Consider the following 17,762-nt stretch of genomic DNA (forward strand, 5'->3'; position numbering starts at 1 on the left):
AATAACAATCACCAAGTCTGCTCTGTTACTCAAACACAATCACTTTGTGACACATAATTCCACTGGAACGAAATAAGAGTAATATACACATATAACAGTGATATCCTTATATGGATTGCCTCACCTCGCCATGTTTACAGGATTGAACCCAATCAGCACAGGTGTGAACACATTCAGGTTGTCCATGCAGAAATCCAGCTGGCCAGCAACAAAGGGTGCCTTAGAGAGACCAGAGACCAGAGGGAAGAGCTAGCCAATGGGATCAGCATTTGGGGGGGGGGGAGTGCTAGCCAATGGGATCAGCATTTGGGAGGGAAGCGCTAGCCAATGGGATCAGCATTTGGGATTATGCTCTGCTTCAGCCGATCTTCATCCTAAAAATCAAATCTCTACTGTGGGAAACTGGGATGTAACTCAGTGGTGGAGAGTGTATTTTGCATGTATGAAGTCTAGGTTCAAGCCTCTGCATCTCCATTGCAGCAGTTCTGCAGTGCTTCATAGCTGTCGATGCATAGGGACAGTAGCTTCTCTTGCTTTCGCTGGAAAAAGTCATTAGTTAAGGTGCTCGATTACTACGTACGACAATAATAATGCGATAACCTCAATTGCAAGTCACAACAGGAAAATGCATATGAAAGTTCCACTGAATATATGCAGGTTGTTCTTTATTGGAGACACATGGTACTATCATTTGCTGCAAAGTTGTGGGAAACTAAACTACTTTTTGAAAGTGTAAAGGAAAGTAGAGGTAATTCAAAATTGATAAAGTTTTCAAAATGTTTTCACTTGATAATGCAGCATAACAAGTTAGACCATCAGTAAGGAAAAATTGCATACTGAGTGTTGTGAACGCTTTGCATGTTTGAATTTCCTGAGTTCAATCCCCAGCATCTCCAAGAGAGAACTATCTTTGTAATTTGGCCATTTCCCAAAGTACTATTCCCGTCCTGGTAATGAAAATACCTAAGGCTCATTCCAATATATATGAATAGTTTATAAGTCCTTTCAATGATCTGTAAGTTTATGGATTTTCTCCATTTTCAAGATCATTCCAACCTTAGAAATGCTCCTTGCAGGAGCTAGGAGGCCCCCGTAGGATGCTTGAGCTAGAAGTACAAGAGCAACCTTTGCAGAAGCATTGATTTGGGAGTGCATGCTGTATAAATGAACGACCTGTGGATCCACCTCAACCCAATTGGCACGTTTGTAATTGGCGTGGCTTCAAACTGAGCTGAAATGCAAGAATATTCCATTTGCCTAATATACGTTTCCATGGTTTCTTCCATTCTCACATCCTTTCTTGCTTTCCTTGCTTTCTTTGATGGATGGAGCTAGGAAAGGATGCAAGGAGGTAAAAAAATAAGTGATTGGAATGTACCCCATAATTTGTTTATCAGTGGCACAGAACCTAATGGTGAGCAGTCAGAATGGCAAGGGGTGCAGCTCAGTGGTAGAGTGCATGCTTCGCAAGTATGAGGTCCTGGGTTTAATTCCTAGCATCTCCACTGAAGCTTTTCTGGGTATGCACACTTTGTTTTAAACACAATCACACTGCTCTTATTCCTACCGACAGTCCACAGGATATCCCAATGAAGAGGATTCGCCTTTTACCAGCACAAACCTGCGAAATAAAGAACTCATTAAAACCATTATTTATAAATGCATTAAGATGGATTTCTTTGCTATGGAAAAGTGCATTTCAAGTTTTAACAATATACAATTATTTACAAATAACCCTGTTATTAAATAACGCCCCCACCTGAATAACCCTGTTAGTAAGTAACACCCCCACCTGAATAACCCTGCTATTAAACAGCACCCCCACCTGAATAACCCTGCTATTAAGTAACACCCCCACCTGAATAACCCTGTTATTAAGTAACACCCCCACCTGAATAACCCTGTTATTAAGTAACACCCCCACCTGAATAACCCTGTTATTAAGTAACACCCCCACCTGAATAACCCTGAAATTAAACAGCACCCCCACCTGCTCCAGGTTGAGTGCTCCCAGGTGAGGGCTGTCTTCAGGGGCCTCCTGGGATGTCAAAAGGGCCCTAAAACACATCAGAATCTTCAGATAAAAACATTTCCTATGATCCCTCAGTGGTGACAGTCCCTTCTGTCTGAATGAGCTGCTCTTTCCCCTGGAAATCCCCATGCGCTCAAATCTAATGGCCACAGGCCTCTAACCCTGTCGTTAGCGCTCGGGTCTAATGGCCACAGGCCGCTAACCCTGTCGTTAGCGCTCGGGTCTAATGGCCACAGGCCCCTAAGCCTGTCGTTAGCGCTCGGGTCTAATGGCCACAGGCCCCTAACCCTGTCGTTAGCACTCGGGTGTAATGGCCACAGGCCGCTAACCCTGACGTTAGCGCTCGGGTCTAATGGCCACAGGCCGCTAACCCTGTTGTTAGCACTCGGGTCTAATGGCCACAGGCCGCTAACCCTGTTGTTAGCACTCGGGTATAATGGCCACAGGCCAATAACCCTGACGTTAGCGCTCGGGTCTAATGGCCACAGGCCCCTAAGCCTGACGTTAGCGCTCGGGTGTAATGGCCACAGGCCCCTAACCCTGTCGTTAGCGCTCGGGTCTAATGGCCACAGGCCAATAACCCTGTCGTTACCGCTCGGGTCTAATGGCCACAGGCTGCTAACCCTGTTGTTAGCACTCGGGTCTAATGGCCACAGGCCCCTAACCCTGACGTTAGTGCTCAGGTCTAATGGCCACAGACCGCTAACCCTGTGGTTAGCGCTCGGGTCTAATGGCCACAGGCCCCTAACCCTGTCGTTAGCGCTCGGGTCTAATGGCCACAGGCCAATAACCCTGTCGTTAGCGCTCGGGTCTAATGGCCACAGGCCCCTAACCCTGTTGTTAGCGCTCGGGTCTAATGGCCACAGGCCAATAACCCTGTCGTTAGTGCTCGGGTCTAATGGCCACAGGCCCTAACCTGTGTTAGCGCTCGGGTCTAATGGCCACAGGCCCTAACCCTGACGTTAGCGCTCGGGTCTAATGGCCACAGGCCCTAACCCTGTTGTTAGCGCTCGGGTCTAATGGCCACAGGCCCCTAACCCTGTCGTTAGCGCTCGGGTCTAATGGCCACAGGCCCTAACCCTGTCGTTAGCGCTCGGGTCTAATGGCCACAGGCCCCTAACCCTGTTGTTAGCGCTCGGGTCTAATGGCCACAGGCCCTAACCCTGACGTTAGCGCTCGGGTCTAATGGCCACAGGCCGCTAACCCTGTGTTAGCGCTCGGGTCTAATGGCCACAGGCCGCTAACCCTGACGTTAGCGCTGGGTCTAATGGCCACAGGCCCCTAACCCTGTCGTTAGCGCTCGGGTCAAATGGCCACAGGCCACTAACCCTGTCGTTAGCGCTCGGGTCTAATGGCCACAGGCCCTAACCCTGTCGTTAGCGCTCGGGTCTAATGGCCACAGGCCGCTAACCCTGTTGTTAGCGCTCGGGTCTAATGGCCACAGGCCCCTAACCCTGTCGTTAGCGCTCGGGTCTAATGGCCACAGGCCCCTAACCCTGTCGTTAGCCCTCGGGTCTAATGGCCACAGGCCGCTAACCCTGTCGTTAGCGCTCGGGTCTAATGGCCACAGGCCCCTAACCCTGTTGTTAGCGCTCGGGTCTAATGGCCACAGGCCTAACCCTGACGTTAGCGCTCGGGTCTAATGGCCACAGGCCCCTAACCCTGTGTTAGCGCTCGGGTCTAATGGCCACAGGCCCAAACCCTGTCGTTAGCGCTCGGGTCTAATGGCCACAGGCCAAAAACCCTGTTGTTAGCCTCGGGTCTAATGGCCACAGGCCCCTAACCCTGCGTTAGCGCTCGGGTCTAATGGCCACAGGCCGCTAACCCTGTGTTAGCAGCTCGGGTCTAATGGCCACAGGCCCTAACCCTGCGTTAGCGCTCGGTCTAATGGCCACAGGCCGCTAACCCTGTGTTAGCGCTCGGGTCTAATGGCCACAGGCCCTAACCCTGCGTTAGCCTCGGGTCTAATGGCCACAGGCCGCTAACCCTGTGTTAGCGCTCGGGTCTAATGGCCACAGGCCAATAACCCTGTCGTAAGCGCTCGGGTCTAATGGCCACAGGCCAATAACCCTGTCGTTAGCGCTCGGGTCTAATGGCCACAGGCCGCTAACCCTGTCGTTAGCGCTCGGGTCTAATGGCCACAGGCCGCTAACCCTGTCGTTAGCGCTCGGGTCTAATGGCCACAGGCCCCTAACCCTGTCGTTAGCGCTCGGGTCTAATGGCCACAGGCCCCTAACCCTGTCGTTAGCGCTCGGGTCTAATGGCCACAGGCCCCTAACCCTGACGTTAGCGCTCGGGTCTAATGGCCACAGGCCGCTAACCCTGTCGTTAGCGCTCGGGTCTAATGGCCACAGGCCCTAACCCTGTTGTTAGCGCTCGGGTCTAATGGCCACAGGCCCTAACCCTGTCGTTAGCGCTCGGGTCTAATGGCCACAGGCCGCTAACCCTGTGTTAGCCTGTCTATGCGCTGGGCTCGGTCAATGGCCACAGGCCCTAACCCTGTCGTTAGCGCTCGGGTCTAATGGCCACAGGCCCCTAACCCTGTCGTTAGCGCTCGGGTGTAATGGCCACAGGCCGCTAACCCTGTCGTTAGCGCTCGGGTCTAATGGCCACAGGCCAATAACCCTGTCGTTAGCGCTCGGGTCTAATGGCCACAGGCCAATAACCCTGTCGTTAGCGCTCGGGTCTAATGGCCACAGGCCGCTAACCCTGTCGTTAGGACGGGGGCCAACTAACCCTGTGTTAGCGCTCGGGTCTAATGGCCACAGGCGCTAACCCTGTCGTTAGCGCTCGGGTCTAAGGCCACAGGCCCTAACCCTGTCGTTAGCGCTCGGGTCTAATGCCACAGGCCGCTAACCCTGCGTTAGCGCTCGGGTCTAATGGCCACAGGCCCTAACCCTGCGTTAGCGCTCGGGTCTAATGGCCACAGGCCATAACCCTGTCGTTAGCGCTCGGTCTAATGGCCACAGGCCCTAACCCTGTCTTAGCGCTGGGTCTAATGGCCACAGGCCCCTAACCCTGTCGTTAGCGCTCGGGTCTAATGGCCACAGGCCGCTAACCCTGTTGTTAGCGCTCGGGTCGAATGGCCACAGGCCCCTAACCCTGTCGTTAGCACTCGGGTCTAATGGCCACAGACCGCTAACCCTGTGGTTAGCGCTCGGGTCTAATGGCCACAGGCCGCTAACCCTGTCGTTAGCGCTCGGGTCTAATGGCCACAGGCCGCTAACCCTGTCGTTAGCGCTCGGATCTAATGGCCACAGGCCACTAACCCTGTCGTTAGCGCTCGGGTCTAATGGCCACAGGCCGCTAACCCTGTCGTTAGCACTCGGGTCTAATGGCCACAGGCCAATAACCCTGTTGTTAGCGCTTGGGTCTAATAGCCACAGGCCGCTAACCCTGTCGTTAGCGCTCGGGTCTTATGGCCACAGGCCAATAACCCTGTTGTTAGCGCTCGGGTCTAATAGCCACAGGCCGCTAACCCTGTGGTTAGCGCTCGGGTCTAATGGCCACAGGCCCCTAACCCTGACGTTAGCGCTCGGGTCTAATGGCCACAGGCCAATAACCCTGTTGTTAGCGCTCGGGTCTAATGGCCACAGGCCCCTAACCCTGACGTTAGCGCTCGGGTCTAATGGCCACAGGCCAATAACCCTGTTGTTAGCGCACTTGCCACTCGTAACAGATGATCACGCTCCTGCTATGCTGAATTGCATCTTTTGCAAAATCTGCCTGATCATCTTCATTCGGTCCAGTCCTTACACTAACCGTAAACCCTAACCCTAATTTGTTTTTTTAAGCTATTATATTATTATTATTATTATTATTATTATTATTATTATTGAAACATCTACCAAAAAGAAAAAAAATCTAAAATTACACTGTTCCTCTTCATATTAAATATTCTCTTATTCATCGGGTGCTTCATATTTCATGTACAGTAAACACATTATAAATGGTGCAACTCACTTGTCACCTCCAGCAATAATATATGCAAAGACCTCCTGCTTCTTTAATCTTTTCAGAAGTCTGTTGAAAGATGTCTGAAATATGAAGACAAACTAATGAGTAAACATGACAAATACATATGCAAGTTCCTGTGATCACATGGGCTTCAGACTTCCATCAGAAGAAGATGATTAACAGCAGCAAAGAGGCATGGAGTTCAGGTACAGGTCTGTACATCTGTACCAGTAAGCTAAGGCTATATGGATGTATAGTTGGAGCACGAAATGAATTCTGTTTTGAAGGAAAGAATATTTGAAATGGAAGTTGAACGATGCTCCAAACAACTCCACGCATCACACAACCAAAAAAGCACCTTCCCTGGGCGTGCTTTTCACATATTATCCCTCTATTAATAAAATAAATAAACCCCCTTTGTATGGCAAGGTACTTATGAATATTAATATTAGAAATCAAATTTTTGAAGAGGGTTAATGTCATTGTTTACCGCCAATAGATACGCCAGACGGCCCGAGGTGCCACACCCACTCATGACGATGAGACTGTCCTCTGGGCACTGTTAGAACATGAACACACTGTCAGTAACTGAGACTGTCCTCTGGGTGCTGTTAGAACATGAACACACTGTCAGTAACTGAGACTGTCCTCTGGGCGCTGTTAGCATGAATCACACTGTCAGTACATGAGACTGTCCTCTGGGGCTGTTAGAACATGAACACACTGTCAGTAACTGAGACTGTCCTCTGGGTGCTGTTAGAACATGAACACACTGTCAGTAACTGAGACTGTCCTCTGGGTGCTGTTAGAACATGAACACACTGTCAGTAACTGAGACTGTCCTCTGGGTGCTGTTAGAACATGAACACACTGTCAGTAACTGAGACTGTCCTCTGGGCGCTGTTAGAACATGAACACACTGTCAGTAACTGAGACTGTCCTCTGGGCGCTGTTAGAACATGAACACACTGTCAGTAACTGAGACTGTCCTCTGGGCGCTGTTAGAACATGACACACTGTCAGTAACTGAGACTGTCCTCGGGCGCTGTTAGAACATGAACACACTGTCAGTAACTGAGACTGTCCTCTGGGCTGTTAGAACATGAACACACTGTCAGTAACTGAGACTGTCCTCTGGGCGCTGTTAGAACATGAACACACTGTCAGTAACTGAGACTGTCCTCTGGGCGCTGTTAGAACATGACCACTGTCAGTAAGAGCTGTCTTGGGCGTAAACAGACACTGTCAGTAACTGAGACGTCTGGGTGCTGTTAGAACATGAACACACTGTCGTAACGAACTGTCCTGGGCTGTTAGACATGACAACGTCGTACGAGACTGTCTCGGGGCTGTTAGAACATGACACACTGTCAGTAACTGAGACTGTCCTCTGGGTGCTGTTAGAACATGACACACTGTCAGTAACTGAGACTGTCCTCTGGGGCTGTTAGAACATGAACACATGTCAGTAACTGAGACTGTCCTCTGGGTGCTGTTAGAACATGAACACACTGTCAGTAACTGAGACTGTCCTCTGGGTGCTGTTAGAACATGAACACACTGTCAGTAACTGAGACTGTCCTCTGGGGCTGTTAGAACATGAACACACTGTCAGTAACTGAGACTGTCCTCTGGGTGCTGTTAGAACATGAACACACTGTCAGTAACTGAGACTGTCCTCTGGGTGCTGTTAGAACATGAACACACTGTCAGTAACTGAGACTGTCCTCTGGGCGCTGTTAGAACATGAACACACTGTCAGTAACTGAGACTGTCCTCTGGGCGCTGTTAGAACATGAACACACTGTCAGTAACTGAGACTGTCCTCTGGGCACTGTTAGAACATGAACACACTGTCAGTAACTGAGACTGTCCTCTGGGTGCTGTTAGAACATGAACACACTGTCAGTAACTGAGACTGTCCTCTGGGCCTGTTAGAACATGAACACACTGTCAGTAACTGAGACTGTCTCTGGGTGCTGTTTATAACCGTATGACTCTGTGTGTACTGGGACTACTGATGTTGCTGACGCATGATGTGCTTGATAAGTGATATATATAGGGGCACATTAAGCGATGATTGGATGATATGAGCATTAATTTTACCTTCAAAATTTCTTCCACATTCCTGGCCACATGGACAATCGTCTGTACAACAGAGTCACTGTACAATCCCTGTACACACAAACAGAATCACTGTACAATCCCAATTTACACAGAGTCACTAAATAAGCCTATTTACACAGTCAGTGTATGTTAAACTATCCAAATACGTATGGCTAATAAGGAAACCCTTTTCTTTCTCACTGTCCAAACCCATGGGTCAGGCCTATCCATGCTCCTCTGCTTCCCACTGTCAGCCCAAATCCATGGGTCAGGCCTTCCCATGCTCCTCTGCTTCCCACTGTCAGTCCAAACCCATGGGTCAGGCCTTCCCATGCTCCTCTGCTTCCCACTGTCAGTCCAAACCCATGGGTCAGGCCTTCCCATGCTCCTCTGCTTCTCACACCCTGTCCAGATCCATAGGTCAGGTCTTCCCATGCTCCTCTGCTTCTCACTGCCAGTCCAAACCCATAGGTCAGCTCCAGATCTCTGCTTCCCTGCCTGTCCAACTCATGGTCAGGCCTTCCATGCCTCTGCTTCTCACTGCCAGTCCAAACCCATAGGTCAGGCCTTCCCATGATCCTCCGCTTCCCACTGCCTGCACAAACCCATGGGTCAGGCCTTCCCATGCTCCTCTGCTTCCCACTGCATGTCCAAACCCATGGGTCAGGCCTTCCCATGCTCCTCTGCTTCCCACTGCCTGTCCAAACCCATGGGTCAGGCCTTCCCATGCTCCTCTGCTTCCCACTGCCTGTCCAAACCCATAGGTCAGGCCTTCCCATGATCTTCCGCTTCCCACTACCTGCACAAACCCATAGGTCAGGCCTCAGCATAATGGCCCACTGGATGGAAATTATCTGTGCGGAGAGGCCATTAGACAATTCCTTCCACTCTAAACAAAGGTGCTAAGGTTGCTCACCTGGTAACCAGCGCCTCCCTCCCACAGGTGCTGAAATATCTCTGTGTCACAGTCCCGCAGCAGCTGCACCAGCTGCTCAGGCTGGGCCCGGTCCATGTCCCGGGTTCGAGAGTTGGACTTCTCAGTGATTGGCAGGTCAGGCTCATAGCTGGGCACCTGCGAGCACCATGTTCTCAGGTTAATGTGCTGTGTTCATATCTGTGCCAGTGTTTATGGAAATATGCCAAAAGGGCATGCTTATGCCTATATTTGCAGCACATCCGACTTCACCATTCTGCTTTTACAACTGCATACAACATGTGAAAGTAACAATATGTGAATATATTATTATTTATGTTATGATATTTGTGTTATTATCAGCTACTGTGCATCACCCACATGAAATACATTAGAGCAGTGTTTCTTAAAATAAGCGTCAGGACCCAAAATCAGTCATGGGAGTGTATGAGGTGGGACCTGAAATGAGTCTGTCGTCCACTAAGCTGTACTAGCATGTGTAGTTGACGGGTCCTCAGAAGATACTAAATTTATCATTTCAGTCCAGATGCTAAAAAGGTCCAGAACCAGTGCATTAGAGGATACTTCTCCCTATCACCTTTTAGACAAGGAAAGGTGTTATTATTGTTTTTTATACACCCTAGCTGAGGCATAGCTTGGAATAGGCAGCAGTAGCTGAATAGTGAGCTCTTTGTCAGATAAGTGTGGAAATCTGAACCCAGCTACACCTGTAGATACTGCACCAGGGCAAGTGATGTCACTGCCTCTTGAAAAATCACACACCCTTACCTCCCATCTGTCCATATCTGTTTGATCCTGTGCTGCTAGTGTCCTCAGGCAGTCCAGTGCTGGGGAAATGACTAATATGTACCTGTGTACTAACAGGCTAGCTGAATGCTCACCAACAGCCCCTTCTGTCTCCAGGGAAAAGAAGGAAAATAATACAGCAGAAACAGGAAAATACCAGCAGGTCTAAGTTCACAAACTGACCTTTAGTCTGCTCTCAGCCAGACACAGCCAATCAGCGCAGCTGGATCTCAGCAAGACACAGCCAGTCGCCTCAGCCTGTTCTCAACCATCACAGCCAATCAGCTCAGACTACTTTCAACGAGACAGCCAATCACCTCAGCCTGCATGGAGATGTTGATGTTGTGTCAGTTCAGCTCACATGTGTAGAGTGACCATACATCAGTTTTTTTTTTTTTTTTAAAGGACAGGGTGGGTGGGCATTATGAACATAGTACTAGTCGATTTGTTTATGTACAGTGTACGGAATGCGCAAAACCTAACTGGTCATTTTTAGGAATGTGGAAATCTCACCTGGATGAATATTTTTGGCCCCAGAAAGAAGAGGACGTCTGGTCAGCGGACACATGCAGGGTTACTCTAATTGATTTTAATGTGATGATATGGTGTGCCTGGAGGGGAAAAACCCAAATGTTTCCCAGTGTAGGGGTTGCCAGGCTAATGTAGTTCAATTGAACATTATTTGTACATCAGTATACAACACAGACCCCAAACCATTCTTTCTCTTCAGCTGTCACAAGCACACATGCACAGAATAAGAGGAAATATAAAAATAGACAAAGGCTCAAAGCTGGTTACGGGGCTTTATCTATAACAAAGCAATACTGTGCGTCAATGCCAGCACAGTCCAACCAGAGCACAGGAAAAATACTGTGCGTCAATTCCAGCACAGTCCAACCAGAGCACAGGAAAAATACTGTGCGTCAATTCCAGCACAGTCCAACCAGAGCACAGGAAAAATACTGTGTGTCAATGCCAGCACAGTCCAACCAGAGCACAGGAAAAATACTGTGCGTCAATTCCAGCACAGTCCAACCAGAGCACAGGAAAAATACTGTGTGTCAATGCCAGCACAGTCCAACCAGAGCACAGGAAAAATACTGTGTGTCAATGCCAGCACAGTCCAACCAGAGCACAGGAAAAATACTGTGCGTCAATGCCAGCACAGTCCAACCAGAGCACAGGAAAAATACTGTGCGTCAATGCCAGCACAGTCCAACCAGAGCACAGGAAAAATACTGTGTGTCAATGCTAGCACAGTCCAACCAGAGCACAGGAAAAATACTGTGCGTCAATGCTAGCACAGTCCAACCAGAGCACAGGAAAAATACTGTGGGTCAATGCTAGCACAGTCCAACCAGAGCACAGGAAAAATACTGTGCGTCAATGCCAGCACAGTCCAACCAGAGCACAGGAAAAATACAGTGCGTCAATTCCAGCACAGTCCAACCAGAGCACAGGAAAAATACTGTGTGTCAATGCCAGCACAGTCCAACCAGAGCACAGGAAAAATACTGTGCGTCAATCCAGCACAGTCCAACCAGAGCACAGGAAAAATACTGTGTGTCAATGCCAGCACAGTCCAACCAGAGCACAGGAAAAATACTGTGTGTCAATGCCAGCACAGTCCAACCAGAGCACAGGAAAAATACTGTGCGTCAATGCCAGCACAGTCCAACCAGAGCACAGGAAAAATACTGTGTCAATGCCAGCACAGTCCAACCAGAGCACAGGAAAAATACTGTGTGTCAATGCTAGCACAGTCCAACCAGAGCACAGGAAAAATACTGTGCGTCAATGCCAGCACAGTCCAACCAGAGCACAGGAAAAATACTGTGTCAATGCCAGCACAGTCCAACCAGAGCACAGGAAAAACACTGTGCATCAATGCCAGCACAGTCCAACCAGAGCACAGGAAAAATACAGTGCGTCAATTCCAGCACAGTCCAACCAGAGCACAGGAAAAATACTGTGCGTCAATTCCAGCACAGTCCAACCAGAGCACAGGAAAATGAGACTGACAGTTTAACTTGCTTACATTACAGGTGATGGGATAGGTTACTTACATTACATGCAGTTCCGATTATATTGTGTAGCGTAAATATGAAAGTCACATGAACATATTACAACACTGTAGAATCGCAGTTCAATCTGCAGGGTTGTGCAAGAGTTAACCTGGTAGCAGGAAACTCTTGGACTTTCCAGATAGCAGATAAACTCTTGGACACATTGTGCAGTTCACTAGGGAGGATTCCACCCACATATTTTCTGCAGGGAAGTTTTAATTCATCAAAAGGGATTTACTAAAACAACTTATGCTTGTTATAATTTACTGAAAATCATTTATTAAAACCACTGATGCTTGCTGGACACCACTGGGTGAAAGGTTACACTGAGGTTGTCACGCTAACTCATTTCTAAACCACATATTTCCTAACTCTCATAAACACACACACACATTCTGTCTCATGCTCTCTTTCACACACACAATCTGCCATGTCAACGACTCCAAGACGCCACAGCTGTCTTCACAGTCTTCACTGATTAAGTTACTCAAAAATAACCCCGGACTTACAGTTAAAACACAAGCACTGTCCAAGTCCAGAGTTTCGAAACACTGCATTCTGCCACACAAATCAAAATCTCACTCATACACACATTAATAACAGCAGGCTTCTCACGTTTCTTTGCACAAGCACATATAAATGCTCCCTCCACACCTCTGTAACTAGTATACCAAATGACACCCAAGGAAACGTTGGAACTTCTCCCAACACAACAGGTAATCTCTTCTGTTCCTCTGTTTAAAAAGCAGAATTTGTGATTAAAAAGAGAAGGCAGTGATGCAGCAGATTATTTTGCTCAGAAGGAAATGCTGTTTTAAAAAGCATGCTATTAGGATGATAATTTTGCAAACAGATAATTGTATTAATATTTTGATTACCTTTGTGGGAGGTGAGAGCAGCAGTGCTTGCTTCTGGTCTGGCATGGTTTTGTGTGGATAATCCTATATTCCGTACTGGAGGACCCAATGTTACCTGCTGCTGCTATACATGGTGTGGTGAGACTGTGTGTGTGATTCATACACTTCAGGCAGGGTATTTCACAAAGCAGGATTACTGTATTAGCTGGATAACTGCGTGGGTTTTAATCAGTGCAGTTATCCAAATAATTTAGTAATCCCACTTCATGAAACACCCCCAGGAGTGGGGAGCTGCAGGGTCTGCTGGTTTTTGTTTTCACCTTAAATACAACCACTTAGACCAAAGAAACCAGGTGAGGTGAGTTAACCTTGTAATCGACTGCAGAGTAACAACAAAAACCAGCAGATCCTGCTCTCTATTTTCAACCATAATAACAAACGTTTTATTATAATGAGCTTCAGTTGATCTCACTTAGACACTTACAGTCTGCTGAAGCATGATTTACACCCTTAAAGCCATTCTATTCACATCCCAGGAATTGCAGACCAGCTCATGACAAATAACTCCAATTGAAAGAGGTTGCATTCTTAGTCTAGTCAATTACAAACTCACAGGTGAAATCAGTTGGGTCCCACTGGCTTAGAGTGTGGAAACCTACCTAAAACCATTGGTGTAAAATGAATTGAGTTTACTGCCTGCAAAAACCTGCATTTTGTTAATATAAGTTTAATCACACAATTATGGTAGAACGTAAACACATTTTCAACAACCTTAACTGATCAAGGGGTTGGTTTTGCTAGACCAGTGGTTCTCAGACTTGGTCCTGGGGGACCCCTGTGTATGCTGGTTTTCATTCTAACCTCAACAGCAATCCCAGAATTTTAACAAACTGCTAATTTTTCTTAATTAGGTGCTTTTCATGTTTTAGAGCTGGGGTTCCCAGTCTTATCCAGAAAGGGCCATTGTGGGTGCACACACCTGATCCTGATTCTACTAATCAAGGTGCTTAGCAATGACTCTAGTGGTTGATTAGTAGAATCAGGTGTGCACACCCACACTTGCCCTTTCTGGAACCCCAGCTCTAAAACATGAAAAGTACATAATTAAGAAAAATTAACAGCTTGTTAAAATTCTGGGATTGCTGTTGAGGTTGGAATGAAAAACAGCATACACAGAGGTCCCCCAGGACCGAGTTTGAGACCCACTGTGCTAGTAGACAGTGGGTCTCCAGGACAGAGGTCGGTAACCACCGCTCTATACTGCAGCACCTGTGCTGCTCCTGATGGTGCTATTCAGGCTGTGTGCAATTCACATACTCTGTACTGCAGTGCCCTGATTTATCTGTGCTGCTCCTATAGATGGCACTGTTGAGGTCATGCACTCTGTTCATCCTGCTGGTGCTGCAGCACTGCCTTCCCACTGCCCATGCTGAGAAGGTTCCAGAACACACCAGCTACTGTTATCCAGGTGTACCTGGGACTCCTGGCCACAACGGTCTGCCTGGGAGAGATGGGAAAGAGGGCGTGGCCGGCCAGAAGGGGGAGAAGGGTGACAGAGGTAGGTTGTTTATACGGTTGGGTGTGCAGAGGTAGGGTATTCATAGATAGGCTGTTCCCAGGTTGGTAGAGTGTTCACATGTAGGGTTTGCACAGGTAGTGTTTTCACAGGTAGGGAAATCACAGATGAGGTGTTCACAGGTAGGGTATTCATAGGTTGGCTGTTCACAGGATGGTAGGGTGTTCACAGGTGGGGTAATCACAGGTAGGTGTTTCACAGGAATCAGTTACAAAAACTGCAAACGTATATAAGTTAAATTCATGTCAAGATGTGTTATGAGATTAGTACAGCTGAGTGTGATATGCAGATATTGTCGCTAGATTTCATGTACAGATTGCAGCATAGATCGTGTTTGCAACAGTAACTGATCGTGGTTATGCAAGTAGCATAATGTGTGTTACAGATAGTAAATGATCGTTTTACAGATAACAGCGGTGCAACAAGGCTGCGGTTGTCAGTATACAACGCTTTGACAAAATCCAGTGAGTGATAACTGGACATGTTATGATCATAGTGGAACAACGAATGGCAGAAGTGACCTGTAGTACAGCATAGATATGTGTGATTATGCAGATATTACAGCATAGATATTTGTGATTATGCAGATATAGTACAACATAGATATGTGTGATTATGCAGATATAGTACAGAATAGATATGTGTGATTATGCAGATAATACAGTATTGATCTGTGTGTTTATGCAGATATAGTACAGTATAGATCTGTGTTCACAGGCATGATGGGTGCACAGGGGCCTCCTGGAAAGTTTGGTCCAGCAGGCCCAGCGGGTCCAGCAGGTCCAGTGGGTGCACCAGGCCCAGTTGGTCCAACGGGTCCCAAGGGTTTGATGGGTCCAGTGGGCCCAAGTGGACCGAAGGGGGAGAAGGGAGAACGTGGCCCTGCAGGTAGAATGAAGACTGTAATACACAGTTCAAAAGCTACTGTGATCAACTGTGAAATGTCCTACTGCGGAACAACATAAAACAAAGCACAAAATTTGCACAATGTTACTGGAGTGATTAAGGGCACTGTGTTTAGAACAAGATGGTTGCAGGTTCAAATACTGGGTGGGCTGCAGCTGTTTTACCCATAAGTCACATTGAGAATAGCCAGACTGGGCTGCCATTCTCACTTTCTCCTGTTGTTTAAAAGAATGGATGGCAATAAAATGTTAACATATATAAGCAAATGGCTCATGTTTTTTTTCGGCAAACCAAAGGAAATCCCATTGGATTATATCTTGTCTCTTTCAGGACCCCTGCCTGCCATAAACCTGGTGGAACTGCAGTCAGAGCTTCAGACACTGACCGAAGTTTTCAAAAAAAGTGAGATATTTTCATTTTTTGAAGAAGTCATTAAATCTTCTGAAAAGCCATAAGATGCTGACCAGATGAGCAGAATGAAATGAGTCACAGGGCTGCATGCAGCTGAGCCAATCAGCTCTCTGCTCGGCTGCCTGCTTTGTGTTAGGAATCCTAGCCAGGTTTACGCTTCACTTCTGATACAACAGTATTGCTTTGTCTGTTGTAAATTTAAAAAACGAGTTGTGAAAGAAATCAGGTCAGAACTCAAAGTGCAATGTGCACAAGTGAAAAATCCAGGTTCAGAAAGTAGAAGTCCTCTCAATATTTTGCTCCAATCACCTGGATTTGCTATTTAGCACAATTATTCAGCCAGGAGGTTGAACTAATGAGTGAAATCAGCTGGCTGAGTACATGGGTGGAAGAACTCCATGGCAGGACTTTTACTTTCTGACCCCTGGACCTTTCTCCAATGCACGACAGTTAACTGAGCAATAAGGTGTGCTGTGTGCTTCTGTTGCAGTAACACAGTTCCACTTCACAAGGGTTGGAAAGAAATTATTTGTGTCAGATAAGAAGTTGGGGAAGTTTGATGAAGCTGTTAAATTGTGCAGCTCTGTCGGTGGGGTTCCTGCCCTGCCGACCAACCTGGAGGAAAACCAAGCGCTTTCCGGATTTCTGTCTGGCTCCGGGAGCGCCTGGCTCAGCGCAAACGACAGGAAAACCGAGGGCAAATTTGTGGACTTACAGGAGAAAGAATTCCGGTTCAGTAGCTGGAAAGATTCAGAACCAAACGACTACAATGGACAAGAGGACTGTGCTGTCATACACCCTGATGGCAAATGGAATGATGTCCCATGTGAAGCAAACAATCGTATTGTTTGTGAGATTTAAAGGGAAGGGAAAATTCATTTAATACTCATATTTGTATTTGCATCTAGATGTGTGTGTGTGTGTGTAAGTGTGATATCCAATCATACCAGCCTTTAGCTGACAGGGCAGCCATATTGGTTGGAACAATACTCAGAAGTTTGCTTCATAAATATATTGGTGTATAACCATATAAGCCAATTAACCATAGGAAATGTGTTATCTGTAGGGCCAACAGTTTGTTTCCACCATGTGAACTGCAGGGATTTGAACTTGTATTTCAATGGTTATCCTCCAGGGGTCCCCATAGCACTCCAACATCACCGTAAAGCGACTAATTGTGCAATTGTGTTTCTAAATGAGACATTTATAAAAACAATTTGTTGATCTAATACTGCGGCTCTCCAGGACCAGGACTGAGTATCACTGCAGTGATGAGAAAATTCACCCAAATGAAGCAGTGGAGTCCAATATTATCCTAAAAGAGTTGGTGTGGGTGCAGGTTTTTAACCCAACACTAAAGCTTTTCCACCGCATGGTAACGGCTCGACTCGACTCGACTCTACTCTACTCACTTTTGGTACCAGGTACTTTGTTTTCCACTGCAGATAGTACCCCCGTCAATGTAGCTGGTCGTCATAGCGATGCCCCATGAAACTCCCGTGACGTCATCTTCAATGCGACACACACAGGAAGAATGGAGGATAACGAAGGGATGGTGTTCTTGATTCTCGGTATGTGGCTGTTTGTCACAGCAAGGAGACAAATTTTGTTTCGGAAGAGGCTGAAGGCAGCAAGACAAAAGACTGCTGGAAAAAAAACAGGAGAGTTTGGAAAATCCTAAATCAGAGCTCAGACGACGAGACGACTCTGGCTGCTCAAAGACGACGCAAGAGGATTAGTGACGATTCTCTCTGACCAATCAGTGGTCTGCAGTGTTTCATGTCACCTTTTGGTATCGCCTCAGCTCGCTTGGAACCTCGACGGAGGTGATACCAAAAAAAAGTACCAGGTACCAGATACTATCCACAACTTTTGCACGATGGAAAAGCGAAAAAGTCGAGTAGAGTTGATTCGAGTTGAGCCGGTACCATGTGGTGGAAAAGCGGCTAAAGATACCTGATTCTACTCAGAGTCTTGATTGAGGACCATGATTAGTTTATTAGTTGAATCATTAATTCATTTTTTATTACCCTTTTTGTGCAAGTTAAATGTTATATAATTGCTCTCATTTTTAATGTTGGCATTTCCCACTGCTTCTAACAAAACATATTGTTTCCCTGGACAACATTTA

The 17,762-nt window shown here is 47.2% G+C and overlaps 2 protein-coding genes across 13 annotated transcripts in view; one reads left to right on the forward strand and one right to left on the reverse strand.

Moving 5' to 3' along the window:
• Positions 1 to 13,063, reverse strand: part of gckr (glucokinase (hexokinase 4) regulator) — a 22,689-nt gene extending 9,626 nt beyond the window's left edge. The window contains exons 1-11 of one of the 11 annotated variants that reach the window (XM_064306975.1): positions 12,760 to 13,063; positions 10,329 to 10,426; positions 9,999 to 10,073; positions 9,798 to 9,856; positions 9,012 to 9,167; positions 8,096 to 8,164; positions 6,480 to 6,548; positions 5,996 to 6,069; positions 1,991 to 2,057; positions 1,568 to 1,621; positions 125 to 219 (exon numbers count right to left, since the gene is read on the reverse strand). In XM_064306975.1, coding sequence (XP_064163045.1) covers positions 125 to 219; positions 1,568 to 1,621; positions 1,991 to 2,057; positions 5,996 to 6,069; positions 6,480 to 6,548; positions 8,096 to 8,164; positions 9,012 to 9,167; positions 9,798 to 9,812 — 599 coding nt within the window. In that variant the 5' untranslated portion in view covers positions 9,813 to 9,856; positions 9,999 to 10,073; positions 10,329 to 10,426; positions 12,760 to 13,063. Of the gene's footprint in view, positions 1 to 124; positions 220 to 1,567; positions 1,622 to 1,990; positions 2,058 to 5,995; positions 6,070 to 6,479; positions 6,549 to 8,095; positions 8,165 to 8,296; positions 8,553 to 9,011; positions 9,168 to 9,797; positions 9,923 to 9,998; positions 10,139 to 10,328; positions 10,427 to 12,496; positions 12,618 to 12,759 lie in introns of those variants that run through there. The other 10 variants (XM_064306948.1, XM_064306957.1, XM_064306933.1 and 7 more) reach the window with 10 other exon arrangements.
• LOC135238871 (conglutinin-like) lies at positions 12,459 to 17,716 on the forward strand. Of its 2 annotated transcripts, none has more exons than XM_064307014.1 (5): positions 12,459 to 12,597; positions 14,098 to 14,296; positions 15,032 to 15,202; positions 15,551 to 15,622; positions 16,122 to 17,716. In XM_064307014.1, exons 1-5 carry the CDS (start codon positions 12,556 to 12,558, stop codon positions 16,490 to 16,492), a joined length of 855 nt encoding a protein of 284 aa, XP_064163084.1. In that variant the 5' UTR covers positions 12,459 to 12,555; the 3' UTR covers positions 16,493 to 17,716. The 2 variants fall into 2 exon arrangements, with proteins under 2 accessions (XP_064163084.1, XP_064163092.1); XM_064307022.1 differs by having other exon boundaries at positions 14,098 to 14,287.
• The last annotated feature ends 46 nt before the right edge of the window (positions 17,717 to 17,762 follow it).

Source organism: Anguilla rostrata, chromosome 1 (assembly GCF_018555375.3).
Source record: "Anguilla rostrata isolate EN2019 chromosome 1, ASM1855537v3, whole genome shotgun sequence".
Classification (NCBI taxonomy): domain Eukaryota; kingdom Metazoa; phylum Chordata; class Actinopteri; order Anguilliformes; family Anguillidae; genus Anguilla; species Anguilla rostrata.

Bases quoted from the DNA above. Each gene is read 5' to 3' on its own strand.
- LOC135238871 (XM_064307014.1), top strand. From the start codon at position 12,556: ATGACACCCAAGGAAACGTTGGAACTTCTCCCAACACAACAG. The intron at 14,297-15,031 runs GTAGGTTGTTTA...CTGTGTTCACAG, and splicing joins GGGGGAGAAGGGTGACAGAG to GCATGATGGGTGCACAGGGG. The intron at 15,203-15,550 runs GTAGAATGAAGA...TGTCTCTTTCAG, and splicing joins GGGAGAACGTGGCCCTGCAG to GACCCCTGCCTGCCATAAAC.